We start from the raw sequence: 15,153 nt of genomic DNA on the forward strand, positions 1-15,153 counted from the left end.
CCCAGGATGTGTGGGAATCCAGGCTAGGCATTAATGTTTTCCCCGCTTACTGCATTGGAGATTGAGGAGATTAAAGCTGAAAACTGGGATGTACTGGTGAGCCAGGAGGGAGGAGCCAATAGAGGATCCTCCAGCAGGGCTTAGGCACCATTTGCCTGTGCTTTTGCCTGGCTTTAACCACCACTGTTGGTCCCTAATTCTTGCAAGCCTTAGATCCACTTCACAAGGGGAAGAGGGATGTATAAGAGCAACAGAACTCAGTGCTACTGACCCATCTCCTCCCTGGCCCAAGTGCACTTGATGAAGGACTCATTGTCGGAGTTGGAGGGCGGTGCAGCAGGGGGCAGGTTGGGTGCCACACTGCACACGATGGTACCCCGGTGCTTCGGGGCATTGGCCGAGTTGAAGGTGACAAATTCGGGGGTGCTGGTGGGTTTGCGCTGCTCCGATGTGCCCCGGTCCAGGTTGTTGTGCGCTGCATCGCTGAGGATGTTGAGCTCGATGGGTGGCACGGCTTGGGTGCCCACACCTACGCTCTTGGAGAACTCGCTCTTGGAGAGCAGGTCGGGGTCCTCCCTTGCCACGGGCTTGTGGGCCTTGGCCCGGTGGCGATAGCGCTTGCGGATGAGCACGAAGGCCACGGCCAGGATGGCCACCCCCAGCACACCGGCCACAATCTCTGCTATCTCCTCGGGGCCCACTGCCCACTGTGTGGGCACGATGGCTGGGGTGATGATGGGCTGCGTGCAGTAGTCCCCCTGGTAATCCGATGGGCAGATGCAGTGCACTGAGCCCTGGGTGCTCACACAGCGCCCGGAGTTTCGGCATGGGTTGTCTTGGCATTCCTCTGCCAGCTTCTCGCACCTGTAGGGAGGAGATGGAGACAACCAATGTCAGCCTGGAGATGCAGCTAGAACTGTGATATCCTATTCAGGAGTCTGACTTATACCACCTAAGGATGCTCCATCTTTGTCTGCTCTCCCTCTTTAGGTTTGTGCTACCTGCCTCTCCTGGCAGAGGACTGCGATGCTTGAATATAAAATGATGATTTTCAGGAGAATATGTTTGACAGATGGTTCAATGTTTGCAGTTACATGCAACAAATTAAAATGGGGGCATCCTGCATCAGAGGAGTATTTGGACATTCTAGGGATAACACTGCATGGAGAGATGCTCTTACCCTCTAAATTAGGGAGCACAGGGTCACTCTGAGGTGAGCTAACCTCTTATGATGTCTCATATATCCTTCAAGCTCTGGGGTCTCAGGATGATCTGTGAATGTTTGCAGGTTGCAGCAAACAGCTGGGGAAAATCTATCCCGAGAAGTGGTGATGGGCACTCTTGGAGAGGTTTTGGCATCTTAAAGAGCTGCAGAACTGGGACTGAATTTCTGACTCTGTCCTGCTCCACCTCACACAACCTTAGAGTTCCTAAAAGTACAGGGAACCTTTCCTTCCAACAGTGATGCTGGTTTTGCTTCCTTTTTATCTTGTTACTGAACTAACTCTGTGAGGTTTGGGCTCCTCTTTCTAAGTGTTTGTGGGATGCGTGAGCTGCGGTGCGGCCGCGCAGGCTGAGGCTGGCACTCGGTGATTTCAGGTATCACACTGCCACCTAATGCCCAGTTTTTAGCGGACTACAAGCTTTTAGTTCAAGAACTGAGCGAATAATTTGTTCCTTTGCACTGATTCAAAGGACCAGTGTTCATCCCGGGTAAAGGAGGCAGAGGGATGAACTGGATGGGATGCTGTTTGAGCCTGTGCTGGGCAGCCCTTATCATGCTGGGCTGGAGGCAGGACAGGGCGCTTGGAGTGGCACTCAAAGCATCTATGAGGAGAGTCGTCCTTTTTCCTGTCCTCATCGGATGAGATGGGCACAGACGGGCAGTGACCACTTGATGGCAGAGCTGTTTATGTCCCGGTCTGCTCAGCTCTGCCTTCAGACACTTCCCTGCTCCAGTGCTCGGGTACGTTTCTATCCCTGTATCTGGCCCCGGTGAGCTGCAGAAATGTGCAGTGGCTGTTGGCAGAGGTCATGTTTTCACCCAGCACGGAGGATCACCCATCCCAGAGCCTTCCTGGACCTTACCTTTCGCCCAGGTACCAGTCAGGGCAGTGGCAGGAGTACCCCTTGGCAGAGAGGGTGCAGGTTCCCCCATGCAGGCAGGGCTTGGACTCGCAGGGACTGTCCCCGAGCTCACAGCGCTCACCGGAAAACTGCCCAGGGCAGATGCAGGTGTAACCTGGAGAGGGTGAGAAAGTGCCATATAGAGACCATATCCTGATGGAAGAACTAGCAAGAACAGGAGGAGCACCTGGTGCTGATGGCACACACAGAGGGCTCAGTCCAGCTACCTAAGCATGAGTACTTGCTGCTGGAGAAAGTGCTATGGTGCACCCAAGCCATCCATATGGAAGGCTGGTGGGTACATTACAGGACCTGAAGTGGTTGCTGGAGGCTGGGTTACCACTTTGAGGCAACACAGTGGCACTAGAGAGCTATTAAAGCAACAAGGCAACCCCGTCCTCTCCTGACACAGGCCCTTTCCTACCAGGGATGCATTCAGGGCACAGCTTTAATGCATGGAGAAGATAGGGGACAGATTCAGCTTAAAGGAAGGGGAACCTGGCTGGCTGATTCATGGTTTCTGACTCTGCTAAATGCAATCCTCTGAAAGAACCTTATTGTTCTATGAAGCGTTTAGTCCTGTGAGTTTGCCTGCTATGAAGCGCCTGTCTCAACATGTCAGGTTTCTCTTGCCTACAGGAGGTGTCTGCTCACAGCCAGAGAGAAACCTTGCATAGCCGGGGACTCAGAGGGGGCTGCTTCTGTTTGCCTTTTTGGCTGCTGTTTAATGTAGCCCTGAGCATGGGAATGTCCCTGGCTGTGCTGAGCTCCTGCTAATTGCTCTGCTGGTGGTGCCACACGGGAAGTTCAGGATTTCCACCTTACAGCATGCTTGAAAAGTACTATTCATTGTCAGGTTAAACATCCCTGCTTTAGAGAACAGGGTGAACGCAGACCCGCTCCCACATGTGTGTTAGCGGTTGTACAGCAGAGACGTGCCGATGTTCATGCAGCAGATGCTGGACTTGGCCTATGGGGCTGCGTGTGCCCAGACACGTGTTCCCGTGCGCAGGGGTTCACACGTGTTGGCCCCTATGGTCCTGAGCACTGTGGTTGATGTGGTGCTGGTCTGGCTTTGACCCTTCCCGCATGGATGAGTTCTCACGCAGCCACGTGGTGCACCTGGGCTCTCCTGCACGGACGTGTCCTCGCCTGTGCAGATAATCCTAAGCCTGAGATCCCTGCACAGAGCTTTGCCATAACCTTGTGCTGTGCGCCCATGGTCCATAGAAGGGGGCCTGCAGTGCTCAAGGCAAGCAAGCACCTCACAGACTGCATGTCCCTTGAGCATCCCCTTCCCTGCAGCAGTGCCCTGCATGCTTCTGCCTGGGGCCATGTCCCATGGGCTCTTTCCTGGGCATTTGGGCCTTCTGCAGAAGCTGATCACCTTGGAAGGAAACTATGTAAAGAGCACTGGATGGTTATTAGCTTAATATTGAGGGACTGGTTTCCTCCTCTTGGCTCCCACTGTACACTTGCTACAAAGCAAGCGGTGCTTTGACTTAGAGCAGAGAAGAGTTTTCACCTCGTAGGCTTTGAGCCCCTTCCATCGCAGCCAGAGGGGTTTTCAGTGCGGAGGGTCTGCAGGCTAAGGGGAGGTGTGATGCCAGCCAGGCGAACTGTTCAGTACAGATGTACCTGTGTCAAACAAGTTCACCTGAACCAGGCAGCTGCTGAGTCGACAGGGCTGGGAATCTTGTTCCCAGAGGCTGTGGGCAGAGCAGGAGGAGGTGAGCTCCCTCCTCTGTCCTCGCTTGCTCGCCAGGCAGGGTGTGGGATTTGGCAATGGACCCAAAGAGCACAAAGCTCCAGCAGGAGCTTCTGCCCCATGCAACAGCCTGGAAAACACCTGTCTGCCCCAAGGAAGGGCCAAGGTGCACTCAGTATCCACCTTGATAGACCCTCTGATGCAGCTGGCTGCAGGGAGCCCCCCTGATGGGAGGAATGGGGCAGTGATGAGGTTGTCTTGGGCAGAGCCTGGTATCAAACCTCTGTTGAGCACATGCACCCTGTGTTAGCCTGAGACTCTTGGATTTGAGCTTATGGTTTTCCCATATCCCTTCCCATAGCCCTGGGGAGTCACTGACTGCAGTGGGAATAGACCAAGATCTTGTCTTATTTCTGCCCAGATACCATCGCTGCATGATCCCATCTTGCCTGATTCCAGCTTTGCTAAAGGCTCCTTAAGCAAAGAGGATGCAGAGGGGTGGGTGGAATTTCTATTTGCATCTGAGTTTTTGGCAGTGCTGTGCTCTCTTAGGTCATGCACACACCTTAGAAACACCTTCCTGCCCTCTGGGCCATGGTCCCAGTGGTGAGAGCCAGGATCCCGTATCCCCCAGCTGCTGCTGCTCTGAGTCAGCTATCACTTGAGGTCCCCCTGGACCTCTGATTCTCCTCGTAATGAACAGGTTACATCTCCCCTTCCCTCACTACTTATTGCTTTCCCATTGCTCTGTGTGGGATGTTCACATACCTCCTCCATGAGTTTCGGAGCACATCCCATTGTTGAGGCATGGGTTGCTGCTGCAGGCACCGGTGGGGGAGCAACACTGCTTTATCCCCACCTCCTCCACAACTTCTTTGGATTGCCCTTTCCCAGGCAAGAGAACAACTTCTCTGCCATCGACTGCAACCACGTCCAGGCAGCCCCTGAACCCCCACAGGACTCTCTGGGACTGGGGTGAGTGCCGGAGGCCTCCAAAAAGCAGGTCTCGTCTGCCCCGGGACACACTACAGGTCGCTGGCAGCTGGAGAGAGGCGTTTCCAAGGCCATCAACGAGCAGGTGGACGGACGTGTTCTTCGCCTCCAGGAACACTGAGTGCCACTCGCCATCGCTCACAAAACGTGAGGAGGAGAGGTTCCCGGTGTAGTTTCCCTGGCAGCTGTACCCAAGCTGAGGCACTCCATTAACCATCTGCAAAACACATCCCAGAAGCTACAGTTAGCTGGGATCCAAGCACCTGTCTTCACAGAGGCTTTTAACACCTCTGTGTTCCCCTCTCTCCCTGCCTAAGCATCGAGAGTCAAGATGAATCCCGACTTTCAGACTCCAAGAATAGCCAGCTGCCCAAATCAGCCCCCTTCACTCATATTAAGCTATGCATGGATCAATTAAAGCCTGTTTAAGTGACTGCAACCTCCTTGACATTGCAAAACACCTTAATCTCTCTGGCACAATTTTACCCATGGTCCTTCCATGCAACCTCTGCCCAGTGTGCAAGGAGGGAAGCTGATCTTTCCAGATAACAAGGCACAGAGCCAGATGATCATAGTCCTGCTTGCCCCTTCTCCCTCCTTCCTGAGCCTAATCAGAGCCCCAGTATTGAGGCTACTCATCACCAGTCACAGATGGACTCTTGTTCTGGGCCACATGGTTTTTATTCTGTTCTCACTGTCTTGTTAGTAGTGGAGAAGGTGCTGGAGCAGTTGCCCCTATGGCATGGGTGAGGGTGCTGAAAGGGCCTTGTCGAGGAGGAGCACTGGCAGCTGTTTCTGGAGGAAGCAAGGAAGAATTGAGAGGCAGAGAAAGGAATTCCTGTTGTACCCTGCTCCTGACCAGCATGCTGGAAACCCAAGCCAAAGCTGCTGATAGGTATTGCAATCTTATCCTTGATCTCCAGTAGATAGGACAAAGACAAGATGTTGAGCTGCTGAAAGTGAACCACACCACTCTCTTCTGCATTAAACTGGGGCATCAGAAATTCTTATATGTGGCCCAAAATTAATCTTTAAAACTTATATGGAGGAAGAAAAAAGGAAAGGTTATGAAAGGTTTTGTTTCAGGGTGAAGTCAGGGGTAAATCCCTCTTTCACTTTTTTCTCCCTACTGCTTTGTTGATAAAACCTCTCTCTTATAGAAGCCAAGGGCATTTGGAGAAGGAGAAAAGAGATGGAATAAAACGTTCATGGAAAACCTGCAGAGCTTGCTATTTAACATCAAGCAATTAAACCCAGGCAAAAGATCTCCTTGGGGGTATTAGAGTCAGTGAGGAGTGGAGATGCTTGGTAGAGGCTAGAAGAGAAGGAGCAGTTATGTGCTACACTGAATTCTGGGGGAACCTGCATATGACACTATGGGGCTGCTCTGGAGGAGTCAAAAGCAGAGCAGGACAACTGTTAGCTCTTAAAGAAGACCATACATCCCACTTGGAGAAGAGAGCAGCTGTGGAAGGAAGGAAGGAAGAATTATGTGCAGCTGGCACATGCCATGGAAGGGCCCTGGGGCAACATGCCTGTAAATCTCTTTGCACAATTGGCAAGCACACCGGAGAGCTTTGTCACTTCTCTTTAGCTGGAGGAACTTCAGATGGGTCTGTAGATTGGGCTTATCAATTTCTGGGGCTGGGAGAGAGCTGAGAACTCGACTCCCTGGAGCAAGAACTGACAGGTTGCCAAAGCTTTCCCAGCTTGCCTGCTTTGCCATCCTCTTGCTGCAATCTTCTTTCTGCACATCAGGAGAGTTTAGTGGTTGGAAGGGTGATGGTGTGCATGCCCTTGGCAGAACTCATCCTCTTCACCAAACCTACAAAACATCAGGTCTGATCCTGTCAAAGCTTTGGCTCATGCCTGGAGTACTGCAGCCTACAAAGCTTAAAATCTTGAGGGATTCCTTCAGTATCTTTCAGGCCTGATGGTCTAGAAAAGGCCTGAACCCTGATATATTGTAAATAAAGTAAGTCAGGGGAGAAATAATTCACAGGCAACTTTCTGGTGAGCCTTTATGAATGTTTCCTATTGAAGAGCTTGTGGAGACATCTGGGTACAGACATGGACACACTGGACTCCACCAGTAATGAGTCTTTTCTCCCTTGACTCTGTGTTAGGTCTGGCTCAGTAGAGCTTGCTGCCATCTCAACCTTTCTGAGCACCATCTGGAGTTCTGGACTCCTTCTGCTGAACTGCTTGGTGACTTCCCTTCCCAGAGATGGGACAGAAAGCTAAAGACCCTTCTGGAGAAGTTTTTCTTATCAGCCCCTTACAATATAACTTAGTCACACTTGCAGGGTACAGGATATAGGGGTGATGTTTCTCTGCTCTTGCTCTTAAGGAGAGTGTGTCTGCAGGAGCTTGCAATATGTGCTGTGAGCAGGTCCCTGGGTTCAGCTGCTGTGCAGACCCCTGTCTGTGTGAGTTTTTATAACAGCAGAAAGAAAAGTATTTCATTCTCCTGTGAGAAGCAATGAGGGAATTCGGGGCCAGTATGAACAATTCCAGGGAGGTTACAGTGTGCATAGCTCAATGTGATTAGTCTCAGAGACAAATCTCTGTCAGCTGGTAAGTATGTCCTATGACCATGGTCTCCAGTAAGTCTGAATTTAATTGATGAGGAATACACAAAACCCCTATTCTTTAGTCATCTGCTTCTTTCCTCCTGTTGCCAAAGTGGAAGAGGGAGATGATCTTTGAATGTTGGATCGACTCAGTGTGCAGCCAGAGGGAGGAGAGCAATCAGACTGAATTGTTCCTGGCTCTGCAGGTGTCTTGAACAGTAAAACCACCTGAAGCAAGTGGTTGAAAAAAGTGGGGGGTTGAGAAATGACATCTGAGGCTCCTGTTTTGTCTGTTCTGTCCAGTATTGTAATTTGAGGTCCATTCTGTTAGATGCATGACCTGACTGGCATATGCTCTGATGCAGGTAAAGGTTGGTAGTGATATTCCCAATCTCAGAATTCACCTGTGCCCTCCTCATCTCCACCCTGTTACCCTAAGCCTCTAGCCCAATGTGGCTGCCTCCTCTGTATTGGATTGATCCATATTGTGGGCTGGCAGACAGTGTGTGTGTTCAGTGGGGGTTTGACTCCACTTCTAAGGTTTGGGAAGGAAGTTTGCCTTTTGCTGTAGTGAAAGCAGACTGGTCTGGGAAAAATTCCACCTGGTAAATTCTTTGCCCTTATAGGTGTGATAAGAGAGAAGGATGGGAAGCAAACTGTAAAGAAAGATGGTGATGTAGATTTATGATACTGGTGTATGCTGCCTTTACACCAGAGACTAGCACATGCGTTCACAGATGTAAAAAAGATTCACTAGTTGTAGTTGCAGCAGTTGTCAAACCGTGCTTGGCTCTCACTTGGTCTTCCTGAATCTCATATTTTAGTTACATGAATCACTAAGGGTATGTATCATTGCATGTTCTTTCTGTGATCCCTGTCCCTGAAGGAGTAAGGTTTTCTACACTGCACATTGCAGTACATACCTCCAAAGTGGCATGGTCAGTCCCGTTAGCATAGAACACAACAGCGTGCAGCTGGTGGGTCTTCAGGCGAAAATGTATGTGCCAAGCGCCAATGTGTGAGTGCTGGTACCAAATGTAGCTGTGGCCCCCAAACCTCACAGCTGTTCCTGAAAGGAGAATGAGTGAAAGGTCTCATCTTTGTCATACTTGGACACTATGGACTGTATCAAGCCTTGCCTCTTTCCCCAGCTTGACATCCTAACTGTCCAGGAACAGCTCCATCCACAGCAACCCAGGTAGTGCAGCACTGCATCTCCCATGGCTCCCATTTGGAGCTCCCTGTATTTAATCTATGTACTCAGCTGTAAAACAATCCTGCAATAGCAGCCTGGCTGTTTCTGTCCTGTAGCACTTTCAAGGTGCTCTCAGTGTGGTCCACAACACCCTTGACTTTCCTTACTGTTAATAGGTCTTTACATTATTCTATGGTATCCTCTACCATTCCTGCCCAAGTGATGTCAACCTCTGTTCCTGCTCCCTCTATTTATTTCTTGAACTATACTAGAGTGAGTATAATGAATATGCTTTATCTGGCTTTTCTTGAATCTGTCAGTCCTTGCCTTGTTGAGCCTACAACAACACAGGAGCCCAGAGATCACTGAGCTTCATTATCTGCTAGGTATGAGTGAGGTAGGTATCTATCAATGAGATAGATGCTGCTGCTATTAAATGCTGCAGGAGATGAATTTAAAACCAAACAAAAATCTATATGAAACTTTCAAGCTCTAAGAGTCTAGGTTTGTCTTTGAAATTGCAGGCAGAGTTGTTAGTCATTGAGCAGCTTGGAAAGTCCATGTGCTCTATAGTGTACTGAAGGAAAACACAATATGCCCAGGTTTATAGGGCAGGACAGCAGCAGGAAGGATTGCTCACCATTGCAAGAGCAGATTTGCTCCAAGCTGTGCCGTGGGGTGAGTACGCTGAGTCGGGCAGTGCTGTAAGTAGACATCATGCCTGGATCCAGCTGAATGGTTTCCTTGCAGACACGGTGGGCGCAGTCTGACCCATGGCACGGCACATGAACTGCTTTCTTCATCCGGAGACCAACAAGTTGATCCATCTCTCCAGCCGACACAGTGATCTTATTAGCGAGGACCCGAGGCTCATACAAGGAGCCATGCGGCTCTCCAACAGCCAAGAGCAGGTCCACTCCATCAGAGGTAGCTGCAGGCTGTAAGCTGGCCATGTGGATGTTCTGGCGCCGGGTGACAAGGATGTTGCCCAGAAATCTCTGCAAGTTGCGCCAATGGTCACCCACAAACTCTTCAGGGGAGAGATGTCGGAAGTGCAGCACCACTGCCTTGTCCAAGGCCTCCTGCGTGAAGCACCACACGTGGACATTGACACTGGTGGTGGCTGTGAACGTCCCATCGCTGACTGTCACGTTCAGAAGATAGTGGCCATGGGGAAGCTTGTCCCCAGCAATAATCTTCCCATCTGCAGCCCCAACAGAGAATAGCCCCTTCTGAGGCACTTCTGCCACCAAAGTGTACACAAGCGTGTCGTGGGGGTCTCGGTCCGTGGCATGGATCTTGCCCAGAACACCACCTCGGAAAGCTTCCTCATTGGTGGTGATGAATATTTCCAGGGGAAGGGCTGAGGGGGCATACTGGCTCTGCTCAGTCACTTGGATGTTTATAAAGGCAGATGAGGACAGGGGAGGAATACCACTGTCAGAGACCTGTCAAGGAGAACAGAAAGATCTGTTATAGCCACATGCTGACTTACTGTCACCTCACCTGCCTGGACGGGCTGATAAGGCTTTGTGAAGGAAGAGTGCCTTGCAGGTAGCAGTGGGTGGAAGCTGTCAGGCAGAGGGCTGGGAATGGAGAAAGAATGGGAAATACTGGCAGCATTGTTGGGCCTCTGCCTGGAGATGGCCCCAGGGAAATTCCTTCCAGCATGAAGACTGATTGAGACCTTCTGTTAGTGGTGGGGTGGCACTCATGTCCGTGTGTGCTCATCATTAGCTCAGGCACACCTGAGCAGTTCTGATTTCCTGAGGATTATTCGTCTTTAGAGACATTGCCAACCTATGGGGATCCATCCGTAACTGAGTGTACAAAGCTACAGAGCAGTTACGCACATCAACACATTTGCTCACCTTCTGGACCATTTAAGCCCATCTCCCACCTGTGACAGTGTCTGTCTAGCATGAGTCAAGGAGCCTCAAAATAGAAAATGTGAATAATCAGATTATAGAGTAAGTTTCTCCCTAATCTTGGGCTGTTGGTGGCTGAGATTTATAATACAGTAGTACCTAGCTCTTAGAACAACTACTATTACTGAAGAAGTATGTGTTTTACATGTTGTTATCTTTTTGTTTCGCTACTATTCTTACTGATAACACTGGAAAATAATCACTCTGCAACAGCAGAAATCCTCTTTGAAGAAGAATTTAAACAGCTTTTTAAGTGACAAGGATAACGGGAGAAAGCTTGCAGGATCAGATAAATATCTCAATTTAAACTGGAAGTTGCTAGAGTGATGCTGGGAAAAGCATCTAAGAAAACTGCCAGCGTATTTCTCATTATCACATTATCTGATTTTATCAACGCAGAAGCTGCCCCCTGCTTCTTGTGGGTAAGCTGTGTGGATAAATGAGTTCCGAGGCTGGTTCCAAGCTGCATGATTTGTGCCTGGATTGGATTCATCCAAAGCCAGCAATGTTTGCATCCAGCTGTGTGATCTACTTAATCTAGCTGGGGGATCCAGATACCAGGACAGCAAAGCAGGCTCTACCTGGACTTGTAGTAGGTACTGTTCCTTTATTCTTCTGTTCAAGACAGATGATGTTACCAGCAGACCATTTTGGGTGACATCAAAAGCCTTTCCGTCGTTGCCCTGGGTGATCTGGAATGAGTATGGGGGTCCATTTTCTGGGGAGTCTCTGTCGCTCATGATCAGCTCCAGGACGCTGGTACCCACCGGAGCATTCTCCTGAAATGGAGAAAGATGTTAGTGGAGGAGAGCAAGCAAAGAGAAAAGAACCCTCATGGAAACAAATCCTACACCCCATGTGCATCTCTCTGTTACACACAGACTTGAGACTCTTGCCAGCAATGGCAGAGACCTGGTGGTGGCAAGGAACTGCCTTTCACAGCATTACCTATTTGGCAGCTAAGCATAGACAGTTGAACTGATGCCCTTTCTTTCCCCTTGAGTCATGCCAGCACGAGTACAGATGAAAGCATGTTTTGTCTTTTTTTGTGAGTACATAGAGTGCAAGTAAGTCTTTTTTTGTGAGTACATAGAGTCAAAGTGACAACTGGGCTGCATCTAGCAGACATGGTGGTGCTTGACCATGTGCTTGGGCCTGCTCTTTATGTTGTGATGTAGACATAGGCAATTGCAAGGGAGAAAGGGGCTGCAGGTCAGGCTTGGAAAGTGTGAAAACCTCTGCACACTCTGCACTGAAAGGACAGGAAGTGTCTGAAACTATTGGAAAGAGAAAATGACATCTGTCAGCAGAATACCTGCCCCTGCAGATGCTACCAGTTCTTAGTGGCAATAAGCACAACGCAACAGCATGCTTTAGCACTGTCTCACCCCTCTGCAGCCCACACATGAGTAACTTACTACCCTGAGGTGGGCTGGGATAACAAACCACCTCCTGGCTTACCTGCACCACCACACTGTAGTTGAGCTGGAAGAACCGGGGAGGGTTGTCATTGACATCAGACACATGGACACGCACAGCAACATCGCTGAACTGGGCAGGGTGGCCGTTATCCATGGCTCGAACGGTCAGGGAATAACTGGGGATCTGGAGGATTTGTAGTGCATGATTACTTGGAGAAATGGAGGAATGGTGGGTTTTTATACACTGATTTGCTCTGCTGCAGCTTGTGAAATGCTTGAGGCCATGCATTGCAACATGACAATAGCTTTGCCCTTGGCTAAGGCTCTGCATCCATAAATCTCAAAGCACTTTGGAAAAGAAAATCAGCCTCACCATAGTTTTGCAGAGAAGTGAAACAACTTCCCAAAGATGGATGAGACCAAGCTGGGTAAACATCTGTCAATAGTTGTTTGAGCTGCTACTATTTTATGAATGAGAGATTGTCCAGATGACCTTTCCATCTCTTACACATACCTGTTTTCTGTAATGTTCTGATGCAGAGAAGCAGAAACCAACCATGCTGGTTTCCAGTTTGAGGCTGACTCTCACCCAACCAGCTTGAAGTACCAGTGGAGCAGACCAAAGCCTAGAGTTGTGACCATGAAGGCTGTACTGCCTTCCCTAAAGCCCAGCCTTCCTACAGCAGTATCTATGAGTCTAGAAAATGAACGAATAAAAGGCTTGCCTTCTGCTCACAGTATTATGAACAGATCATTCAGAAAAAAGGAGGCAACTGAATACACTTTGCTCCCTCAGTCTTTTGGGGCACATCTGCTTTAGCCTTCCTGTTCCCATTCTGTTGAACTCACCTCCTCCCTGTCCAGATGCTTGGCAATGCTGATTTGCCCACTTTTGGGTTGAATGGCAAAGTGTCCCAGTGGGTTCCCTTCCACAATTGAGTATGTGATCTGATTGTTCATTGCTCCATCCAAGTCATCAGCTGACACCTGTTAGGAGAAAAAAAGCTAGGATCCTTGGCCAAATAAGTCTTTGCCGTGGAGGGGTGGGAGTAGGACCTCACTTGTCATTTAAGGATATTGGTTTGAGCTTGTCCCAATTGAAGGGGAAGAAGGAAGGTGGTTTACGTAAGTGTCATTCATTAGGTTTTTTTCAAGACCAAACTTAACACAGCTAGAACAAGGAAAAGGGCAAAAGTAAATAATGCATAGCACAAGTAAAACAATAGGTAAAGGTTCGTGATCATACCGTGAGGATGATTTCTCCAACTGCAACATCCTCCCGGATATCAGCAAAGTAAGGGTCTTGGATGAACTCTGGTGCATGGTCATTGATGTCAGTTATATTGATCACCACCATAGTCACATCGCTGAGAGAAGCTGAGCCCTTCCTTGTACCCTCAATGGATAAGTAATACTCATGACTCGCTTCAAAGTCCAAACTCCCATTTATGTATAAGGCACCTGTGTTGCAGATGGAAAGAAAAGGACAGAAGATACTTTGAATGAATGGCACATAAGTTTTCTTGGAATACTGGAGATATGTTGAGATGAATGTCAAACTGCAGGCTGAGAAGGTGCTGGCTAACTTTGCCCTTCTCTGGTTAAGTCAGAATACCGTGAGTCATGGCATCCCTTAATACAAACTCCAATTGCTCTGATTCTGTCATAACCTGCCTCACTCTGGTATCAGGTGAAAGAGTCTTTAATTCTGTAATGTCTACAAAAATCTTGATTGGAAGAGATCTGGGGCAAAATAGGGTGAGAGTCCAACAGTGTTATTGAAAGCTGTGACCAAGGCAGTAGTGGACAATCACTGAACTGTGTGTGCCATAGGTAGGATGAAAAGTTGTGTGATGTAGATGCAGAGTTGTACAGGAGAAAAAGGTGTGGAATGAGATGCTGTGATTTGTGAGGCAACATTGAAAGAAGGCTTTTAATATCAAAAATGAGAGAAGAACATGTACTGAAGACATAAAGCAGAAGTGATAAAAAAGAAGCAGGTGACAGAATGTGTGTGTGTATCTTGATGCTTTCCTGGGTTCAGCACTGAAACTGTCACAAAACTATTCTCTGGAAACGATACTGTTCTGTGTCTTGTAAGATGTAAAAACTAATAAGAAAATTGGTGTGGAAATATTAGCAAGAACCTTGGGGGCAGAGGAGCTGAGGAAGGCGCGGTGGATGAGGATGTTGCAGCCAAGGACTTGTTTCAGGGAGCTAACATTGGCCTATAGATAACAGTTAGTGTCAGACTGCTGTGCAAACAGAGCAGTGCTTTATTTGGCTAATAAACCTGGCTCAGCACCTGCTAGTGGTTAACAGATTGGGATTATCCACATTCATTAAATAAAGCTGTCTGTTAACCTAGGCTACAGATTCCTTGTGGGACCAAGATGGAGAGGCTTTAAAATGAAATCACCTTCTCCTACATTTTGAAGTGGAAAATTTTCCCTGTCCGGTTCTCAGTGTATTCCTCATTCCCATGGACCTGTCTCATGTTGCAGACGTATAACAGGACTCTTTCCATTAATTTTAGTAAGATTTGGATCACTGCTTAAGTGACTTAGCTGACAAAATTTAGGGTAGAAAACCGTATTCCTTACCCTTGTGGTGGGCAGAGGCAGAGAAGAGCAGACATGCAAGCCAAATGGAGAAGAACCAGAGAAGACACAAACAAAGACAGCCTTTGATGTCGGGTCAACCTGGACCTGCTTGGGCATGAGATTGTCTTACCTGTGTTCGAGTTGAGCTGGAATTTCCCATGATCATTGCCATTCACAATTTCATACTTGATCTCTGGGTTTTCTGCATTGTCCCTTGTCAAGGCTGACAAATTGAGCACCTCTGTACCCACAGCCACGTCTTCTTTTACCATGGCCACGTATTCAGGGGCCAGGAAAACAGGCAGGTACTCATTTAGATCCACAACAGAGACAGTGACAGTGCCAAGAGCAGAGAGAGGCTCCGGGGTGCCCCGGTCTGTAGCACAGACTGTCAGCTCAAACGCTGAGTGCTGCGAATCCTTCAGAGGCTTTTCCAGACGGATCACCCCTGTGGTTTCCTCAATTGAAAAGTGTCCATTGGCAGAGTCAGACAGAGAATAGACCACCTCAGCATTGAGACCTGGACGGATAAGGGACAGGCTGCATTAATCCATGGGTAGGAATGCTGATGGGTTTATATATTTGTTTTTAATCTATTAGGACTA

General features: G+C 48.8%; 1 protein-coding gene across 1 annotated transcript in view; it reads right to left on the bottom strand.

Annotated features, from left to right (window-relative positions):
* Positions 1–15,153, bottom strand: part of FAT2 (FAT atypical cadherin 2) — a 61,087-nt gene that overhangs the window by 2,105 nt on the left and 43,829 nt on the right. Inside the window, exons 15-24 of the mRNA XM_034066673.1 lie at positions 14,679–15,068; positions 13,192–13,406; positions 12,795–12,932; positions 11,986–12,129; positions 11,106–11,303; positions 9,237–10,044; positions 8,325–8,470; positions 4,604–5,045; positions 2,089–2,242; positions 272–864 (exon numbers count right to left, since the gene is read on the bottom strand). Coding sequence (XP_033922564.1) covers positions 272–864; positions 2,089–2,242; positions 4,604–5,045; positions 8,325–8,470; positions 9,237–10,044; positions 11,106–11,303; positions 11,986–12,129; positions 12,795–12,932; positions 13,192–13,406; positions 14,679–15,068 — 3,228 coding nt within the window. The remainder of the gene's footprint in view (positions 1–271; positions 865–2,088; positions 2,243–4,603; positions 5,046–8,324; positions 8,471–9,236; positions 10,045–11,105; positions 11,304–11,985; positions 12,130–12,794; positions 12,933–13,191; positions 13,407–14,678; positions 15,069–15,153) is intronic.

This window comes from Melopsittacus undulatus, chromosome 10 (assembly GCF_012275295.1).
Source record: "Melopsittacus undulatus isolate bMelUnd1 chromosome 10, bMelUnd1.mat.Z, whole genome shotgun sequence".
Lineage (NCBI taxonomy): Eukaryota > Metazoa > Chordata > Aves > Psittaciformes > Psittaculidae > Melopsittacus > Melopsittacus undulatus.